Below are 21,345 nucleotides of genomic sequence, written 5' to 3'. Positions count from 1 at the left end.
TCTCCAACACATCATCAAGGACCTACAATCTATCAGACCATAGCCCTCATTCTCACAGACCACCAACTTCACACACCACAACGGAAACACCAACCCCTGCTGCCAACTCTGGCCACACACCTAGCCTAGCGACAACATAACAAGACCCAACCACACCATGTCAACATCTACTAATGTGGTCTGTGCCAGCAATGCCCCCCGCCACATACATTGAACAGACTTGACTGTTTATGAAAAAAAAAAAAAAAAAAAAAAAAAGAAAAGCATTAATCAGACATCAAGAACACACAAAAACCAGCAGGGGGCACTTGAACATCCCTGGACACGGTTACTGACATGCAAGTTGCCAGTAGGCAACAAAGCTTCAAAACCAGACTACAACGCCGAATTGCTGAGCTGCAATTTACATGCAAATCTGACACCTGCCGAAGAGGTCTGAATGGACAGGGAATGGCTCTCTCCTTACAGTAAGTAACTTCCCCTTCAGGGACTTTCACCTTCTCATCGCTGTTGGAGGTGAGGCACATCCACTCTGATGTGATTAGCGCTGGTGCTACACTCCCAGCTCTGTATTCGGGCCTTTCTCTTCGAGCATCTGCAGAAGTAAGCTTTTGTGAAAGAAACAGATCATGCCCTATTAAAGATGAACACATTTATAATGCCTCATTTTAACAAGACAATGACTCCCTCCAGTGGCCAATTCTTAAATTCTACATCTCACACACAATATTTAGAATGTTGAGCTCTTTCTATGAAATTATAATCTTAAAGGAGAGAAGGTTTAGGCTTAAAATGACCAAACAGTGTTTTGTTTAGTGGTCAGCTAATTCAGATAGCAGAAATTGCTAAAGGAATGAAATGATGCATTGCTAATGCGATTCTATACTTTCCTTTTGAAATTCGCTTCCGCAGAGGATTTCAAAACTATTCATGCTTGACAGTATCCCTCTTAGTAGTAGAATGTACTGTTTATGCCAGTATTTAGTAAGGCCTAAGTATTCTGTGTCAAGAAAGTACCAGCCATTTGCAACGAATCTTTATTGGTCTGTATTGTATATAGGTATTTTCATTCCAAAGAGGAATCTGCATGAAGTTATTAACCACGATCGGACACAACTGCAGCTGTAAGTATGGAGAAGAGGGTGGAGCTTGCCATTAGCTGTTTCTCAAACTTGGTTCTTTACTTAAGCATAGTCATCACAAGCAGGCCCATACCGTTAGTCTTTCCAGTTCAAACTCTTGTTTCTGTAACGAACTTTCATATTCCTTTCTGCTTGCAATAAGATCTTCATTTTCCTGTTCCAACTGGCTCTGTAAAATGGAAATACCTCGAGTGCCAAGAACTAGCATTTTACCATTCACAATATAAATTCAACAGCCACACACCCCATCCCCAAAGAGATGTTGATTTATGCATAGGCCAGTGTTTCTCAAACTGTGCTCTGCAGAGCCCCAGGGCTCCGTGAGACATCTCCAGGGGTCCGCGAGGCTGACAAACTGGAAACATCGATAGGTACAACACATACAATCAGTGGACCGCTGGGGCTCCGCATACATTTTTACACATGTAAAGGGCTCCAGAGCCCCAAAAGTTTGAGAACCGCTGGCATAGGCAATGCCTCTTAACGAGATTCTATACTTACTATCTTGTGCTGGGAAGTGGTTTTATCAAACTCTCGAGCGGTTTCAAGGGCAGCTATTTGTGCCTCCAGGCTGCTAATCCGTTCTGCACACTGATGCTTTGCCACTGAGATATGGTCTTGTAATTTGCTGCTCTCAACCTCTAGATCTGTTTGCTTTGGGGGGAAAAAAACCCATGACTGTAAATTAAGGCCAGATTAATCCGGTCATTACTGGAGGGCAGCATACATGGAGCTTGTAGCCAGAGGCAGACAACTTCACACTGCTTATCCCCATTTCATTGCCAAAGAATGACAATGCTATGCCTTCCCTCTTTGGCCGTCCGGTGCCTACCCTCACACACAGATACATCTGCCCACCTAGGGACCATGTCACAGTATTAGCAGGAAGCATTCCGACAGGTGCAGCCTGAACATCGAAACACGACTTTGTGACTGAAAATGGTGGCGACTGCGTTAGCATGAGTAGCCTGATTAAGCTCTCACCAGCTTTTGGATCTGTAGATCTCTCTCACCGATCTCTTCTTTGCTCCTCACTAGCGCCCCATTAGCAAGCTTCAAGGCTTGTTCAAGCTCTTTCAGCTAAAAGAGAAGAGTAAGTTAGTGCCTTGTCCCTCTGGATCTCTTGCAGGCGAGCAGCACTCAAACTGCTAAAACAGGGTAGGGAAGGAACTAGCGGAGGAGGCTAACCAGCAGCCCTGTGAGTGCTCCTTTCAGGAAATGGCCTAACCTGGCACATGCTGCTTTCTCTAAAAGTCTTCAGAAACTCTTCTCTCTCGCCGAGCGAGGCCTGTGCGTCAGTCACTTGGCTGTTCAGTTTGGTGACCTGGAAATGAACGTAGATCAGGGAGCATATCCCAGGGTGACCCCTGCCTCCTGCACCCTCCAGTCACTGGCTGTGGCATGACAAGTGCCCCGGCCTCCATTTGTCCTTTATCTACCCGCAGAAAGGAACAGGGTCCCAATGACAAGTTCAAACTCGGCTCCTTCTCAGACGCCAAGCCCACAGGTCCCATTAGCAAAACCATCCCCTCGGCCCCCCCGAGCAAACCAGGCTACAGTACAAGAGCTCTTAGGGCCCAGCACAAGGCCACTGGGTCCCAGATCACCCACCATCCCCATGCCAGGGCCCCACACACTTGTCCCATGAGTCTCTTCCTGGAGCCCAGACTCAGCCCCACACTAGAGAGTCCCTGCTCAGGGCATCTCCCTCCAGGACCCCTTTTTCCTGGCACTTGCCACAGTCCACCCCTGGGCTCACTGCAGCATCCCCTTCCCCAAGCCTCTTCCTTCAGCGACCTAGAAGGACCTAGGGCCGTGGTTCTCAGCCGGGGTCCAGGGCCCATGGGGAGCCACAAGCAGGTTTCATGGGGGCTGCCAAGCAAGGCCAGCATGAGACTCGCTGGGGCCAGGGTAGAAAGCCAAAGCCCCACCCCACAGGGACGAAGCCCAGGGCCAAAGCTGGAGCATGAGCAATGTAGCTTCTGGGCAACTCTCCTGCATGTTCCCCCCTAATGCTGGCCCTGGCTTTTAACGGCACAAGACTAGTTCTTGTGCCACAGGCAGGCGGTGGAGTTTTTATAGCATGTTGAGGTGGTGGGGAGAAAAGGTTGAGAACTCCTGATCTAGGCAGGATTCCTTGTAAGCGGAGCACTTTTGTGGCCACCCAGGAGAGATTCAAATGCCGCCCCGCTGATTAGCAGAGCGACCACAGCCAGCAGCACGTGCTTCTAACGGTGGTGCACAACCACACATGCATCAATGCACAGAACAGAATTTATTCCACATCTGGATAAAAATCCTGGGAACACGGGTCTAGGCTAGGGCACAGGCATCCTCTTTCACGCTGAACTGGGGGAAGGAAGGGGTCAACTGCCACCGCCAAAAAAAGGCCAATGTCACCCCGTGACAGAAGGACTAGAATGAAATCAGGGCTCCAGATACCACCCAATATTTCTGTGTGGGAGACACATCCTCGTTCCCAAGGTGGGTATGCTCAGCTACGGTTTCCTTTCAAAGCTCAAGGTGACACTCAGGCTCAAATCTTCTGAACACAAGACTGGAAGGACGGCAGTTTGTATTAGTTTTAACAAATTATTTGGATGTCCAATTGCTCCTCTACACGGCCAAAGTGCCAGCCCCACTGAGTGCACTGGTGAAGGCAGAGGAAATACCTGGGTTTCCAGTAGATTCACGGTCTCAGCATGACTGGTTCTAGCTGCCAATAGTTGCTGTCTGGTGTCATCCAGTTTCTGCTCCAGAGCAGTTTTCTGAGGATGAGCAAAACCATGACAGGTCAGACAGAGGGACTCAGATGCTGAACCTCTCAACGCTGCATTTACAGCGAATGCAGGATGCCAGAACCCCAAACTGCAACTACTGGGGCCTTTGCCCCGCAGGGCTGCCCGAGCAAAGCCATGGATGACTACCGGACGGCGTCTGTACTGAAAACAGGCCCTGGGGGGGTGTCGCTGCCGTCCGAGCGGAGGATGTAATCAGCATCCAGGACCACTTCGGTGAGTCAGAGAACCTGCCATACCCCTCTGCACAGCCTCCCTGCGTGGCTACTTAATGCCCCAGCAGGGGCTTCAAGAGTTACTAGCTGTAGCATTTACCTCTCCAAGGGTGTTGTGCTGCCTCCTCCAGCAGCTTTCAAACTGGACTTAGATTTATTTGAGCCAGGTTACCTACTAGCTGCACCCGGCCCGGGTGCTCTGCACTGCAGGTGCTGTCAAGGGAAAGCGGGTGTCCTCGTGTGCAGACCTAGCCTAGGGAAACCTGCCTCTGTTCAGAAACAAGATGGTGCATCAGGGCTGCAGAACAGGGGCAGATGGTAACTGGAGCTATTGGTTGTGCTCAGTTCCCCTAAGTGTACTCTCAACTTTTATTATCCGTGCTTGGGGCTTCGCTCAGTGGATACAACGGATGGCTTGAACTTTGCTTAAGAGAACCCAGAGTTCTTTCCCATCTGCTTTGCAAGCCCTTTGAGCTCCCAGAGCAGACTAGAGGGGGAACATACGTTAAGGTTAATTCTTTGGCTCCTGGTGTTATGGCTTGCACTCTGTGTGCCACTCCCATTGAAGACATGATCTCGAGCAGGGCTAAGATTTCACTGAGCAGGAGCAGCTGCAGGATATTAGATACTGCATCGGTCCTGTAATGGAAGGAGTAATAGCCAGACACTGTCAAGGGCTGTCTGTAGAAGTGTTACCTCCTTGAGCAGTTCCCATGCGTGTTCATCCCCTGAAAAATTCCCTTCAAGTCTCTTTTCCAGGGAAGACACTTTTTCCTGCAGACGTTCAAGGAGTTTATTTTTCTCATCAATTTCAACAGTCACCTGATGGAACAAAAAGCCAGCACCATCTTTATAGCCACACAGAGTACATAGTGGTTTCACTGAGGGGGGGGAGGGGGCCCGCCCGTCCATCAGAAAAATTCTCTTTAGTGAAAGTCACCGTATGTTATCTGGGGGTATGTCTGCACTGAGAAAAAAATAATACCTATGAGAGTCTCAGAGCCCAGGTCAACCATCTCAAGTGGAGATGCCCTGCAAACCTGCAGATATCGGCTTTATCTCCGTGGGTCTGCGCACCTGTCGATGTGTGGATATCCACAGCTGATTTTGCAGCTACGAATGCAGATACAATTTTTTTCATCTTGAACCCTGCATATTTGTAGTTATCCCCAGATCACTTTTGCAGCTGCGGATACAATTTTGTACCTGTGCAGGGGTCTCTACGCAGGGGGCTCATGCCACAGGTATTCAGGCGTGGGCTCCAACACCTGGGCTCAAGCTTGAGTGCAAACATCTACACTGGAATTTTACCCCATAACATGAATCCAAATGGTCTGACCCAGGCTCTAAGACTCGTTGTGTTTGCAGTGCAGACAGAGCCAGGGCACATTACATATGTACAAATTAAATATTAGATATATACAAATTCAACATGAAGCTAGGTAGAGATTATTCCCTTTGTCAGGGTTGTGGCTGCCTTCTCTGATGCTCCACTGACTCCACCTAGCCATTCAATACTGACCTATATAATTGGCATCTGAATTATTTATTAGGCCTAGATTAACCTTTTCATCCCAATAAAGTATAAAATGGAGAATGCAGGTTTAATATCATGAGTTGGCATTTCTATAGGAAGTGTTTGAAATAAAAATGTAACCTGGAAGAGAGTCATTTTAGCTACTGTTATTCTACCAATTCATGTTATTTGCTTGGTCCATTTGGTCTTTCCAATGGAGCTCTTCAATTTCATTATTTCCCATTTGGAAAAATTATGCAAGCAGGGCCTCTAACTTATGAGTTGTATGTCCAACTGAAGTTAGATTTTCTTCTGATGATTTCTGGGTGTCCTAGGTACTAATACGTTGAATTTAGTATGACTAATGCCGGAGATTTCTGTGGTACCTCATTTCATTACACAATTTCCTTCCTGCGCCTCCCCAATTTGTTAACATATCGTCCCACAGACAGCAAAGCTTCATTGGCCATCCTTTACGTAAGCTTTGAATTTATTCAGAGTAGCTATCACAGCTGGCAGTTCTCACACATTTACCCCACTTTCTAGGTGTTCAAAGCTCTCCAGGTTATAGCCCTACACAGGGCTGAACATTGCTATAAAAAGGTACTTACAAAAATTAAGTCCTGCTCCAAAGTTACATTTATTAGATGCGAGTGTTTTTACCTGCGGGTAGCAGATCACATGCCTGGGGTCATATTTCAACTGAGGAAGTGAATATAAAAATCTCATCCGAAACAATTAAGGAGCCATGTTGCACTGCATTTATGCCTTCCCAACTGATTAAATACAAACAATCGTCCCAGGTATCGAAGCTGGAGGACACCAAAAGCGTGACCAGCTGCAGTGCCCCCTCATGTCACACCCACGAACACTATAGTTATACTGCGTCAGACCAAAGGGCCACACACCTCCAAAGACAGTACCTTTAGCTTGTGTTGCTCATATTCCAGTTTGAGAGATTCATGCTCCATCTGTGACGTCTCCAATCTCTTCTCACAACTAGAGGCGGCAACTTGAGTCTAAGGCATTTGGGAAAATATATTTTGGTTCGAAACTCAGTTTTGACAGAGCCAACGCAAATTGAAATATTTCAGCGCTGATGCAGTTTGAACTGGCATGTGAACTGCATTATGCTGACAAAGGAAAGTTATCAGACACCACAGATCTCAACTTACATTTTCCAAGTCTGCTGAAAGACGCTGAATCAAGGTTTGCAGCTCTTGTCCTCTCTGCTCCAGGGCAGCGATCTTATTTTCTGCATTTACCTCAGCTGCTAATTGCTCATCCCTTCACAGAAAGAGAAAGAGCAACTCAGTGGGCCAGCAAGCAGAACGCACTTGCCAAGGGAAAGGGGACGGACTAAGAAACCTATGATTCTTTTCTAACCATAAAGACACCTATTCCAGTCTGGCACTAGCCATTCACAGGAGCTTAGATATCAGAAGTTAGATATTGCATATTCCAGCACTTATAACCAGGGGGAAGAATGGGAGTGACCGGAGCACCGAGAACTCGGCTAGGTGACCCAGGTTGCATACAAACAAGATCCAATTCTAACTTAACTGTGAAAGGGTAGTTTTAGACAGGGACAGACAGACCGACCAACCCCTACCAAACACTAGCATTCAAGTACTGACCAAGCACTGAGACCACTGCACATGTGGGCAACATCCAGGAGCGCTCGAGACGAGTAGGGATGTCAAAAGGTGGTTAAAAATGTAGCCACGTAACTGCCAGAATGCTGGCGGTCACACATGCTGTGGGCTCTGCAGCATGAAGTTTAAAGAAGCTTTATTCTGCAGAGCTGGCAGTAGAAGAGGAGAGGCGGCCTCATTGGAGGCTCTGCAGCTGGCTCCCCGGGAGCAAGCGTGTAATCTGCAGCAGGGCGGGGCCATGGACAGGCTCCTGCCCAGGGCGGGTGGGGATCTGCTCCAGTCCTACTGGTAAAGGGCGAGGCTTACCGGCTAGCCTTCTGCATCCTAGAGACATGTGGGAAATAAATCAGAACATCTACCTACTGCTGACACCCCACCACATACACACCTCTGTGCTGCCAGTTCTGAGTGCTGCTGCCGCAAATCTTGCAGTTCACTGCTCAGACACGATGACAAGTGACTTGTGACCTGCAGCTCTTCTTTAGCATGGGCTAGCTCTTGACTGCATGCCTCTAACTCCCGTTGTGCTCTGCTTAGAGACTCTTCCTTTTTCAAAAGCTGAACATTAGAACATGATCTTTGGCAAAGATTAACTGGTACATTAATAAAGCCCCCTGAATGAGGGGTCCTGGTGCCTTTAAAGTTACAAGCTAAACTAGATTCAATTTGAAACACAATAAGGCTACAGATTCAGTGTCAACTGGGAATTTACAGGACACTGCAGCAAACACATACTGTAAAGACTCCAGACTTCCAGACATACACAGTAACACAGCAGAGAGAGTTACAGACTGACCAGCCCACCATGCCCCTGACTGGGAAGTGGTAATACACAATCAGGTAGCAGCAGAGACTGACCAAAAAAACAAAAGGACACAGTACTGTGTTAAATGTAAGCTACTAAAAAATAAAGGGAAAGTTTAAAAAACGATTTGACAAACTTAAGAAACTTTCTTTGCTTGTTTCATTTAAATTAAGGTGGTTAAAAGCAACGTTTTTCTGCTGCACAGTAAAGTTTGAAAGCCATATTCAGACAATGTGCAGTTGTAAAGTTTTGGAAGAACCACCGTTACATTTTGTTTGGGGCTACAAATATTTTAGAATGTCTCACAGGGATAGTCTGTAGGTTTAAAAACAACTAGGAGTCCTATGGCAATTTAGAGTCTAACAAAAATAATAAATGATAGACTAACAAACAATGTAAAGTGCCACAGGACTACCCATTTTTAAATACTTTAGAATTACAAACAGCCTCCAATCCGGAGGTGTTCATTACTCTGAGATTTTACTGATCATACAGGTTTGAAGTGTTAATACCCTTAATAAATTAATGTTGAACCACCAAGAGAAAAACTCTAGCCCCTTCCCTTCCCCCCCAAAAAAAATCTCACCATATGTTTGACTTTGGCCAGTTCCTGCTGTTGAAAGCCTTCCAGTTCATCAATTTCATCTCTCTTTTGGAAAAGGTTCAAACTCTGCTCCCTCATTTCTTGCAACTGAGCTGCAAGCATCTCTTTTTCCTATTAAACAACCACCAAAATTAAACAAGGAATTCAAACTGTCTCTCAGGATTTCAGGTCAGGAATGTATTACATCTTGTTTTATGTTCATGTCTGCACATCACCCCACACTCTTAGGGTGCTATATAAATAACAGACTTCTTACAACTGTGTTGTCAGAATGCATGTGTCTAGTAAGCAACCCAGCTTGCATTTCTGAACTTTGGAAACTTTCAGCTGTGGATAAAAATAAGTTACTTTTAAGAAGAAATTCTATAGCAAGTTCCTTACACCCACCATTCAGGCATGCAGTGATAGGGAATGAATACTTGCAACACTTGGCAGCAATTCTAAACATCTGTTTGAGCAGAGACTTAGCTGGACAACTGAAACAACTACATTGAGAATGAAATCCTTTATCAAATTACTGACGTGGAACTAACTTCTGCTGTGATGGCTATTTTTGGACAACAGCCTTACAATACAGCCGGATCTGCTCTTATAGTCACAGCTCTTTTGGAAACCCTGCTCTCCCACTTAAAACGAAGATACTCTCTGGCAGTGAAGTGCTTCAGGTCAAATCCCAGGTGGGGATGATGACAGACAGGCAAACAGGTTACACTTATCTCATTTGCAGGATATGAGCCAACAGGATTTTTCTCCAGCCAGACATAAATTCCTCTATGCAAAGAAAGGGCTGGGCCATGGTTGTTACAATGCTCGCCAACTATTTTGGGGACAAGGCTAGAAGGGCTCTTCACAAATCATACCAAGTTAATGCTACACAGAAAAAGAAGGGGAGAGACAATAAAGCTCCTCCCCCAGCACGCAGCGCCGCAGTTGTCAAAGCAAATGCAACTAATATTCATGGCAGGAAATGAGCATCAAAAGCAGACACCCAAGTGGAAAGGTCAACTGCAGCAGCACACGGAGGGAGAGCTTGCAAGTGCCACTACAGAGTCTACACTAGTGAGGGTTTTGCCAACAGAGCACTACCTGCTTCACAGACAGGCAGGAAGAATGGGCACCGCCCCAACCAATGTACTGTCTGAAAATACGCTGGTTTGAAAAGAAGTGAGCGCGTATCATCAGTTGGCACGAAGATCTTCCCCAGCCCAGACTCTCTCTGCCCAGAGAGAGCAAGATCATGCTGTATCCCAGGAAGCGATTTGGAGTCCCTGACTTCCAGCCGCGGGATCAGTGTGCAGAACTCTCTCAGGCCCTGTCTGCACTAGGAAAGTGTTTCGAAATTACTTAGCTCCCGATTTAACAAATTCAAACTAGCGTGCCCACACTATGGGAAGCCTCAAAATTAGTCCAAGGCAGGCTGTTATTGTGGATGCGCCACCTCAGACTTAGAGCCCCACGAAGCACTGGGGAGTCATTATTCTGCAATAGTGCCACCAGAGCATCCCCACTACTGTTATTTCAAAATAACTATTTTGGAATTAGCATTACTTCTGATGAAATGCAGGGGGACAGATTTCAAATTCCATGGCCCATTATTTCGAAATAAAGGGCTTGATAGTGTGGACACTCCACCTTCGACTTGGGGTTTTGTTTTTTTCCCCCTGAAATACAGGGCTCACTGATCCTGAAAGGGAATAGGTGTGAGACCTTAAGCACCCACATGTACCCCTCTGTAAAACAGAGATGACAATGCCCAGCAGCATCGCAAGGGATTAATTTGCTAATACTTGGAAGCATAAAGCAAGAAATGTAAGTGCACTCTCAACACTCCGCTAACAAGACACGAGCAACCTGGGTAAACGCTGAGCTGTTACATCTATGCTGACTGGTGTGCCAATCTTTCATCTCTTGCCTGCGTGCGAAGCCTGTGATTTGTTCTTTCCCTCTCCAAAACTAACTCCAGACTTACCTTCTGGGGTGATGGAGTGGAGAATAAACATGGCTATCAGGGTGCAGCCAGAGAACATGGACTCAGAGACGCTCAATAAGTACATTCTTGGCATAAACTTTTCTTTGCCAAGTCCTAGTACATGAGTAAGCCTACATTTAACAGAGATATCAAAGGAGACTTGCCTTCTTGAGATGAACCAACTTTTCCCTCCATTCCTGCAAAGGGGATGCCAGGGAGACAGGAAAAAAAAAGGGAAATAAAAATATAAACACCAACTTTGAAATGCACCAATAAATGTAGCAGGAGGGATTAAATTAGGGTAATCATCAAACGGAATGAGTGAAAGTGAAAATAACAGCAGAGCATTTTATACTGGTAAAGCCTGAGACAGGGTCACCATAGCATATCTGTGTTATGCAAGACGAAAAACTGTATCAGCATCAGCACTGGTGCTCAATGTATTTTACCGGTGTGGGCTGCAGTTGTGTTATGTATAGAGCCCTACGAAATTTATGTTGCGTTTTGGTCAGTTTCACAATCATAGGATTTAATTACACAAATGTCATGATTTCAGCTATTTAAGTCTAAAATTTCAAGGTGGTGTAATTGTAGGGGTCCTGATCAATGTTCCCTCTATTTTTTTCCAATCCATGTGTGGAATAAATTTTGTAATGTCAGTGAGGCACGTGTATATGTGCCACCAATAGAAACACATGCTGCCAGCCGTCTTTCTACTGCTAAAGAGCTAGGCAGCGCCCGAATCCCTCCTGGGCAGCTGTCCAAGCGCTCAGCTCGCAGGGAACACTGGCCCTGTGTTCGTCTGGGGGAAGAGGGGTTGCGAGATTTTCAAGGAGGGGAGCCTGTGGAACTGCTACCCTTACTTCTGCACTGCTGCTCATGGTGCTGCTGCCTTGAGAGCTGAGCAACTGGAGAGTAATGGCTGCTAGCCAGGAGTCCAGCTTTGAAGGCAGAGGTACCACCAGCAGTAATGCAGGATGACATGATATAGTTTTGCCTCCCTTACTTCTGCTGGTGATGGGTCACTGACTTCAGAGCTCGCCAGTAGCTGCTGCTTTCTGGTTCTTCAGCTGTGAATTTAGTGCAGAAGTAAGAGTAGCAATACCATGACCCTCCCCTGCCCTGACCCCCCACAATAACACTGTGCTTCCCCGCAACTCTGTTGAGTCCAGATTTCACTATCCATGGCATGTTTTTCAATTTGGTCAGGTCCTAGTTACATGGGCCACATCCACACATTACTACCGGCGTGGCCCTGAGGATGTGTCAGAGTGCAGATGTGTGCTCATTGGGCTGCAAGCAGCCCACAGGTTGACAGCAATGACTGATCTACAGGCTTTAATTACATGACAGCAAAGTTCTACCTGAACAGCAAATTGGAGTTTGAGTTCACATCAATGACTATCACAAGCTCAGTTTAAGAAAGGAGAGCAAGCGACACGTGGTCTCTGAATGAACCGTCAGCAACACTGACCCTTGCACCTTATGCCGGCTCCTTTCCCTCCACCCAGATAAGAATAAATAAAGATAGCCTACAGGTAGAAGACTGCTTGTGACACAGCAAATGAATACTGCATCTCAGCAGTGATTCTCCAGTGCTTCAACATATTACATCAGAACAGACCAAAGGGCCACCTAGCCCAGTATCCGGTCTTCCAACAGTGGCCAATGTCAGGTGTCCCAGAGGGAGTGAACAGAATAGGGAATCATCACATGATCCCTCTGTTGTCATCTATTTCCAGCCTCTGACAGAGGCTAGGGACACCAACCCTGCCCATCCTGGCTAACAGCCATTGATGGACCTAACCTCCATGAATTTATCTAGCTCTTTTTTGAACCCTATTAAAGTCCTGATCTTCACAACATCCTCTGGCAAGCAGTTCCACAAGTCCACTGAGTTGTGTGAAGAAATACACATATGGACTATACCAAGATTGCTTCTCTCTATCAATCAATTGTTTCATTGTGTGAACTCTGTGTCTATTACCTGGTCTTTTTTTTCTAATGCTAAAGCCATTCCTTCAGCCATCTTTGCTCTGTTGGCCTGGTAAACTTCATTCTGCTCCTGAAATTTCTTCATGGAAGCTGTGAAAGAATCACTAGTTAAGAAGTCAGGGTATGCGAATGCAAACACTGTGTATTTACTTCTGTAAATATTGTATGTCACACTAACATGTAGAACCACCACTGTCAAGATGATCAGGCCCCCAAATGATCCATAGCTCTAGGACTGGATCTGTGCTTCCCTTATGTTTGCACAATGCCTAGCACTGTGAGTGCTCCCACAAACAACAAGAGACAGTGGAGGAGCTCCCATCTGGACTGTAATAGTGCTCTAGGGGTTTTTTAAATGCTAGTCATAAGTCCAGCAAAAGTGCTTGCTGGCAGCGGTCAGAGTAACAGCAAACAAATCCCAGCTGCTTTGTTCCCTGTAAATCATGCAGAAAGTTGTGTGCTATTTTTACAAACAGGATGTGTTCAATATGAAGAGAAACATTTTTAACTGTACAGATTTTTATACTCCATCTGAATTCAAGGCAGAACAGTTTTAAAATTAAAAAAGGAAAGAAAATAAAAGTACGTACAATCCTGATGTTTTTCTAATGCAATTTCAAGCTTCTCTTTTATCCTCTGCAAGTTTCGGACCTGTTCAGCATAATCTTGGGTGAGGAGGGAGAAGCACAGACCAGGAATGGACAGACATTAGGGAAGGAAATTAAAAAAAAAAAAATATGAGTGGAAAGTGACAATGATTTTCTTAACTAGAAAATCATTCCTGTTAAGGAAAACAAGGCTGACCTTAACAATGAACACCACAAGCAAATAATTCTACCACACTCCAGCCATGGGGTAAATGGTTGGTACAAACAGAAGGGCTTACTTAAGCTAACAACAAGGAAAACAAGCTAAATTTGGCACGAAAAAAGGTAACATTGTCACCACATTCTGCTGTACCCAAGCACTATGATTCAGGCTGACTCCTGCCTGTGAAGAATAGCCGCAGTGAGAGAAAGTGAAGGAGGGTCAGAAAAATCCATCAGCAGTTAATTTCCTTGCTCCATATTACACCTTTCCTCAACTGTGCAATAATCCAGAGAAACGGTGCATTTTGGCTAGTTCCCAGGCCCAGCCAACAGCAACACGCTCTTACTTTAAAACCCGGATATGAATGATCAGGAGAGGCAGTGAATGTGTAATTCTGCCGTCTTCAGCAGGTATGACTAAGAGGCCAGACTGAAGGAAGACGGTGCCTTGGGAGGATTTGACGACAAATCTTGGCGTCTGGTCCAAGCTTCAGGTTTTTGTAAGACTCCAAGCCCTGAGACCTCAAATGCCCTTAACAAGACGTAAGGATATTCTCTCAGGAACATTTGCACTTCCCATATTCTAGAGCTCAGCAGGGGCCCGCCCAGCCCCCAGGTCAAGCCAAAACCCCCCAGAGGCTGCTCCAAGTTACGCTGTTTTCAGGGACCCTCTCTGAGCCCTGGGAAGCAGAAGGTAGCAGAGAACATTGTGCTCCTGGTCCCGTGTGTAGGGAGTGGATGGGGACATGGCCAGTGGGCACCGACTCAGCACAGAGCCCCTTTACCAGTTGTACGCCAGCCAGGGAGGCCTCTTGCAGGGACGGATTTGAGAGAGGAAGCCACGTTAGTCTGTTTCAGCAAAACCAACGAGGAGTCCGGTGGCACTTTCAAGCCTGTCTACTGTATTAGGGCATGAGCTTCCGAGAGCCACAGCTCACTTCCTCAGATACGGAAGAGAAAAGAGACAGAAAAGGAGGCGGGGAACACAGAGCTGGGAATGCGACATCAGTGCTAATGCAGTCGGAGTGGATGCGGCTCACCTCCGACAGTGCTGAGGTGAGAGGACCTGGTTCTGAAGTCCTGCCACCTGGTTCTGAAGTTTTACTGCCTGAGAATGGCAATTGTAATAAGAAACTGCTGAGCAGGAATTAATATGCAGATGTGACACCCTGCAACTGATTCAACAGTCACAAGGACAGGTGATTCTCACATTGCAATAGGTAATTTCCCATCCGGGTACTGTCACCTTCTCACCACTATTGGAGGTGAGCCACATCCACTCTGATTTGATTAGCACTGATGTCACACTCCCACCTCTGTTTATTTCCCCTTCCCCCACTTTTCCCATCAGCATCCGCGGACGTGTGTTGTAGCTTACAAAAGCTAATATCCTAACACATTTGTTAGTTTTGAAAGTGCCACCGGACTCCTTGTTTTTAGTATGAGGATAGTTTCCAAAAGTCATTTCTGTCCAGTTTTGCTGCATCAAGATCCCCACCCCACCCTTTTTTTGGTAGGCAGGTCTTTTTAGATCATTCACTTTCAGGGCAAAGACTACGTCAGGAGTGACCAACCCATTCCAGACAAAGAGCCAAAATAGCAGTGGATACAGCGCAAAGAGCCGGGGTAAAGTTGTTGAGGAAAAAAAAGACTGCCCCTTTAAGAAATGTGTTTAAAGGCCACATCACGCTCCCGCCAGCCGCCACCATCTTGAAGACGCCATTTTGAAGGGCCACGCTGGATAGATCCCCTGCCCCAGGGAGCCGGGGGTCGTTTTCAGGGGCAGCCTCACGAGATGCACTTTTTGAAGGGGGGGGGGGGAGGAGGAGAGCCACATGCAGTTCGCGAGCCATGGGTTGGCCACACCTGGACTATGTCATCTTAATTACTGTACAGTGCCTAGTACCATGGAGAGTCTTGAACTTAAATGGGGTCGCTTGAGGCTACTGCAATACAAATAGTAAAAAGAAGAAATCAAATTGGGACTGGAGGGTTCACATCAAAAGAGAAGTGTTCAGGTTGGAGCACAGAGGCAGAGAAAACTATACTGTACAGTCAGGAAGATCAAACTGATGTGCCAAGAGTACAGCAGGAAGATAGCAAGTCATGAATCTTTATTTTAACATTCTGTATTGACTGTATTGTACAGCTCTTGCTTGCTGACCAACAGGCTTCCTATAAATAGACAGCAAAAAAATCCTTTTATACATTAAAAAATTTAAATGTGAAGGAAAATATTTCCCTGCAGTGAAAGATACCAAGTTATCACTTACACACTCAGGAAACATACCAGACAGCTTGGCCTCCAGTTTTCGGATCTGTTCATTTCTTCTGAGTAGTTGGGATGAGAGATCTTCTCTGGAGCTGCTTCCATCAGAGGCCTTGGTAGGTTAGAGAGAGACAAGTAACTATGTGGTTTCTGAGCTTCAGAAAGAACAATTCTGCCACACTTAAATTTTAATGATGGCCTACATTGTAAGGGCTAGAAATAATTAATAGTTTCCATGGAAAGAGAACAGATTTACATATACCACTGGCTAAGTCAGTGCTCCTGTACTTGGGAGAATGAAAGAGGGTATAAATGGTCAGCTCTGTGACAGCTAAAACAATATTTTCTAAAACAGTTGCTGAAAACAAGTCGTCTAAATTACTGGACTGGTCATTTAAGAGGATGACTAGAAAGAGGGAAGTTACGCTACCCAGGCTGGAAGGGTTTCAAGCAGCAGAGAGGATGAGTAAGTAAGTAGCAGGAAAATAGAAATTTATCTGGAAAAACAGGTTGCAAAACATGGACACAATGTTAATTTCTGACACTATTCATTCCATTAAGTTTAGTCTCTCTAGTGCAGTGGTCCCCAACGTTTTGGGGCTGCCAGGCGCCTGGGGGCGGCGCCCCCGGGGGCGGGGCCAGGGCCGGCGCCGGGGCCGGCAAGGGCGGGGGCGGGGCCAAGGGCGGTGCCGGGGCCGCACCGCCGGGGCCGGGGCCGGCCATGCGCCCGGGGCCGGCACCTGCCGCACGCTGGCACCTGCTGCACGCCCAGGGGTGGGGCCAGCCCAGATTGCTCCGTGGGCGCATGTAAAGGGCCCGGCGGGCGCCATGGCGCCCGCGGGCACCGGGTTGGGGACCACGGCTCTAGTGCTATTATTTTTTGCTCGTTATGAAACCAAAATTGAAAGCAAGTAACTGCACATAGCGGCGAAAGTACAGAATTCTTGAAAGGGAGGGGCCGGACAGCCAACCTAGGCTTCCCTAGGGATAGAGCTGGCTCCTGCATTTGTGAAACTAGGTAAGGGACCTGCTGAAGGCAAGGAGGGTGGGGTGGGATGGGATCTCCAGTGAGCTCAGGGATAGGGCACCGGCCTCTGGAGAACAGGGTGGTGGTGGCTTGATCCCACCCTCCTCCACCCAAGCCTGAACTGTTCTCTGTATTGTATGGAGTGTTGCTGTAGCTGTGTTGAGACCAGACACACAAGATGGTTGAGATAATCTCTTTAATAAGCCCCAAGTAAAACAACCTGCAACCCACTGACCTGCTCCTTTTGTCCTATGACTGCAGAGATGATAATGGGCCATAAGTAGCGCATATTCTAAACAGTATGTTCCACCTTGCATTTAGCTGCGGGATGTGTCCATGGAACCATAGCAGAACTCTGACTGGATGCAGAGGGAGCGCTCGGCTCTCGCAGTTAAATGCAGTGTACAGACAGTACACACCTCACTGCACGTGCCCTTGCTTTACATGAGCGTCACCTTAGTAATACCAGTTGAAAAAAAACTATATGGCTGGAAACCAGTTGAATCTGGCAACCTTGCATGTGAGCAACGGTAATCAAAATGTCTTGTGGGCCACACAGAGAGCCCCGATGGGCCGTAGGTTGCCCACCGTTTTAAAGTCTCCTTCTCCCGTACTTCTGTTCTCAACACCAACAATGAAATAATCACAGTGTTTCTCAATCTATATCAATTGCTATGTGAAAAGCCAAGTTCAAAGGGAAAAAAGGGAAAAACCAAGTATTATAACCACAGCATTGTCCCATTTACTGTTAGAGATCAAGATGTCTGGTCTAACTCAGCAACCAATGTTTATGTGCTTGAGATTCAGAAATGCTATTTTTCCAAGGAGTGTGCTGTAAATCTATTACACCAATGAGGGAATTAAGACACAGGGGAATCTTGGGTTTGGGTGACATAACAGCTTTCAGGAGGCATGTTTTCCAGTGTAAGTACTAACAGGTTTTAACTTACATACCTAACATTTTTGATATATGATCTGCGCATACTATAATTTCACATGTAAAATAGTTTATCTAGACATTCTAGTGATAACCTAGAAGTTTTTCCAATGCTACAGAAACAACGTAAGCATTCTATCCAGGTATGTAAACAACATGCCTGACCAGTAATTGCACCAGGAACCTAAGAGGTCAGCGTAGAATCAGAATGCTACAATTTAAAATTTGGATTGTTTTCTTGCAATCTTCAGCATTATGTTTACATAATGCTTTGCTGTAACATTGTTTATATCTTTATACCTTTATTACCAGTTATTTATTACTTTATTACTATAGTACCAGAAACCTTATACAGTAGGCTTCCGATAATCCGGCACCTTTGGGACCTAGGTGGTGCCGGATTATCGGATATGCTGGGAGTACCAGCAGGTACTATAAGGTGGCATACTCCCAACCCAGTCACCCTGCCCTCCCCCCCACACCTTATGCTCGGGTCCCGGAGCCGCCGATACAGCCACGTATCGCCCTTCAGGCACTGGGGCACGTGTGCTGAGCGGCCAGCTTTTCAATGAGCTGGCCGGGACACCATCCGTGACCCAATCCCCTTCCCTGCCCGTTCCTTTCCCCAGAGCCAAACACCTTCCCACCCTGCTGTCACCCAGTCCCCCTTCTTCCCAACCTTATGTCCGGGTCCTGAAGCAGCTGCCTGTGCTCAGCGGCCGGCTGCTAGCACATGCAGGTTGGACGCTGTGTGCACTAGGGACCATGAGCAGAACGGCGCGGGCCGTGAGCATGCATGCGGCTCACAGAGGCCCGGCTGTGAGAGCAGCTGACCTGAGCAGTTCCGGCTTCCAGTTGATGCCGGACTATCAGGAGTGCCGGACAACTGGATGCCAGACTACTGCAGTTTTGCTGTACCTTCATTTGCCATGTTCTGCATTGAGGATAATTTTGTATTTTATACTCTTAACATGAAAAACATATATATTTAATATTATTCTCCTCTACTAACACCTATGTTTACTTTAATTTCCAAAAAACTTCTAATTAGATACACCTGCACATCACACATTTCTGACGTGCACTTGGTTTTTCAGTTAGTCAAGATTCATGCCTGGCTTTTTGTAAATTTGCACATTACAAATGCTTTAGTAAAAAGCAAAGCATGATACTTACAAAATCATCTCCAGAATCAGCTCCCACTGACGTGATTGATTCTTTGCTTACTGATCTAGGAATTCTGGCAGCCCCTCCTGGCCGAGGAGCAATTGCTGCTTCCTCTGCTATCTTCTTCTTCAGTTTTGCAAACATTTTAGTGCAGCTGCCTTTCTACGGCATCCAAAGATCCAAGTCCTTTGAGATACAACTGCTTTTCAATTACAGAGTTAACAAGTTTGATGCTCTCTTTAAAGGTTCCAAAAGTCAAGATATAATTTTAACATTTTATCCACACTCAGCCAGTTTAACACTTGTTCCAGTTTCTTCAAAGGGCTCATGGCCTAACAATACCTGTGAATTAAAGAAAGACGAAGTTTCAACACCAAACCAGATGATAGTCTGTAATCAGTTTTACAGCATTAACATTTTTATTACCCTTATTTATAAATATTTATCAGACTGAACAATTAAAAAAATTATAAAACAAATTATTCAACTGTGGGGGACCACTCAAAAGTTAGTTATCTTTATTGTCAAAAGTGGATTTGGAGCTGTCACTGGTGACAAGTTACGCAGCTTTCTTCACAGAAAAATATTTCATTTACTTTGCATGCAGTTTTCCTTAGCAAAGCTATGGATAAGAGGCCAGAAGAGTTTGGCGAGGGGATTTTTCTGCCAATTCCCCAAAATGCATTTCCTCATTTTGATAGAGACAGACAGAATAAAGCGGCAAGGAGACCTGTGGCACCTTGTAGACTAACTGCAGTGTAGACAGAATAAAGAGATTCTTTAATTTTGCTGTTCAAATTAAATATTTTCTGTACCACTATAGGAAACAATACCCTTGTTAATCTGGACTGTAGTGCTCTGGTTCACAGTGCTATTGCAGACTGTTTACACTCTCAGTAGCCCAGCCAAACGTTGCTCATATTGTCTGTTGGCTGGTGCGAGGACCAGTCCATGCCATCGGAGACTGAGGCTGGGCTCGTGTCTCTGGAGCTCACGGGCCCATCGCACGAACCCAGGAGCCTGTGACCCCGCCCAGCGCCTCTCTCGCCCCCGCCGCGCGCGGGCCGGGCTCTCGCTGCTCCCTTGGCCAATGCCCCCCCCCGGCGCTGGCCCAACTCCCGAGCACGTGACGAGACAGCGCTCGAGCCCCGTTGGCTCCGCACCGCTCAGCGTCCTCGCGCCCCTCAGCCAGCGCGCGCGTGTCCCGGGGGCTGCCCTGCGCCCCCCCCACCAGGGCAGGAGGCGGCTCGCTCCGGCAACCCCCCCCCCCCGCGGGCTCGGCCCAGGCTCGCGGCCCCTCACGCGGGGGGAGGGGCCCCCACAGCACCTCGCCCTCACTCACCGCGCGGCCCCCCCCCCCCCACCGCGGCCGCTGCTTCCGGAGCCGGAGGTGACGCTGCCGACACCGGGAACCAGCTGTCAAGCCGCCGACCCGGAAACACAACGCGGCAGGCGGAAGTGACGAGACAAGCCGCGGGCGCACGCGCATAGCGGTGGGGAGGGGGTGGGGCCCGCGATGGCGCTTTCGCTGCAGCCTCGTTCCCGGCTCGCCAGCCGTTAGCCCCCGGCCGGGTGGCAGCGGAAGCCCCGCCCCTCAGGAGTGGGCGGGGCTCCCTGCCCGGCTGGCTCCGCCCCTCGGGAGACACCGAGCCAGAGCGGGGGGGGGGCGATTGCAGGGACCAAAGGGGAGGACGGGGGGGGGAGGGAAACCAAGGGGGAAGAGCTGTGGGGCTGGCAGGGACGAGGGGGGAGAGCTGTGGGGCTGGCAGGGCCGGGGGGGGAGAGCTATGGGGCTGGCAGGGCCGGGGGGAGAGCTGTGGGGCTGGCAGGGACGGGGGGGGGGGGGGAGAGAGGGCAGACAGGGTTACCTCTGGTGGTTAGCACATGCAAGTGCTTATCCCCACAGCCTGCGCCTGTTACAAGCAAGTCTTGGTGTGGCCCAGCGTAGGAAACAACTGGGAAAGCCAATTGCACCCAGCGCTACTGGCCTGACGCCCATGGGCCAGCAGCAGCTTTGCCTGAGGCACTAGGTGCCTGCAGCCAGCAGAGGGTCAAGGAGCTGGTTGCTCCAGTGTAGGCTAGCTGCTGGAGGCAGAGGGCACACAATTTGTTCGGGCATTCACAAGTGTTGCTTGACCGAAGCAGAATACTATACTCGCTTCCAGAACCAGGACTAGAATCGAGGATTGTCGAGTATCATAATCAACTCTTCTGCCAGTCTTCCTGTAACCTACGCACTTCTGTTTGGCTCCTGTTTGAAGTTTGGCAAAGTTAAAAAAAACCTGAAAATGGGGTATTACATTTTCTATTATAAGGCATGCTTAACTGTAGTCAGTCTCTGCTGCTTGTATCAAACAGCCCTGAAAGCCAGTTGCCATTAGAAAGAGGAAGTACTTAATTAGTACCAGCAACAAAGCCACAACAAATTATGACAAAG

General features: G+C 47.4%; 1 protein-coding gene across 5 annotated transcripts in view; it reads right to left on the bottom strand.

Annotated features, from left to right (window-relative positions):
* Positions 1-20,392, bottom strand: part of GOLGA1 (golgin A1) — a 44,234-nt gene extending 23,842 nt beyond the window's left edge. For 4 of the 5 annotated variants that reach the window (XM_075905693.1, XM_075905692.1, XM_075905689.1 and 1 more), the window contains exons 1-16: positions 20,251-20,392; positions 18,918-19,250; positions 15,799-15,889; positions 13,290-13,364; positions 12,692-12,789; positions 10,869-10,901; positions 8,718-8,846; positions 7,715-7,884; positions 6,847-6,958; positions 6,595-6,690; positions 4,852-4,977; positions 3,815-3,910; positions 2,371-2,466; positions 2,127-2,222; positions 1,644-1,796; positions 1,216-1,311 (exon numbers count right to left, since the gene is read on the bottom strand). In XM_075905693.1, the coding sequence (XP_075761808.1) occupies positions 1,216-1,311; positions 1,644-1,796; positions 2,127-2,222; positions 2,371-2,466; positions 3,815-3,910; positions 4,852-4,977; positions 6,595-6,690; positions 6,847-6,958; positions 7,715-7,884; positions 8,718-8,846; positions 10,869-10,901; positions 12,692-12,789; positions 13,290-13,364; positions 15,799-15,889; positions 18,918-19,052 (1,602 nt within the window). In that variant the 5' untranslated portion in view covers positions 19,053-19,250; positions 20,251-20,392. The remainder of the gene's footprint in view (positions 1-1,215; positions 1,312-1,643; positions 1,797-2,126; positions 2,223-2,370; positions 2,467-3,814; positions 3,911-4,851; positions 4,978-6,594; positions 6,691-6,846; positions 6,959-7,714; positions 7,885-8,717; positions 8,847-10,868; positions 10,902-12,691; positions 12,790-13,289; positions 13,365-15,798; positions 15,890-18,917; positions 19,251-20,250) is intronic. The other variant, XM_075905691.1, reaches the window with a different exon arrangement.
* Positions 20,393-21,345: the final 953 nt, after the last annotated feature.

The sequence above is a fragment of the Pelodiscus sinensis genome, chromosome 22 (assembly GCF_049634645.1).
Source record: "Pelodiscus sinensis isolate JC-2024 chromosome 22, ASM4963464v1, whole genome shotgun sequence".
Taxonomy (NCBI): domain Eukaryota; kingdom Metazoa; phylum Chordata; order Testudines; family Trionychidae; genus Pelodiscus; species Pelodiscus sinensis.
This window is presented reverse-complemented; position numbering and strand designations above follow the sequence as displayed.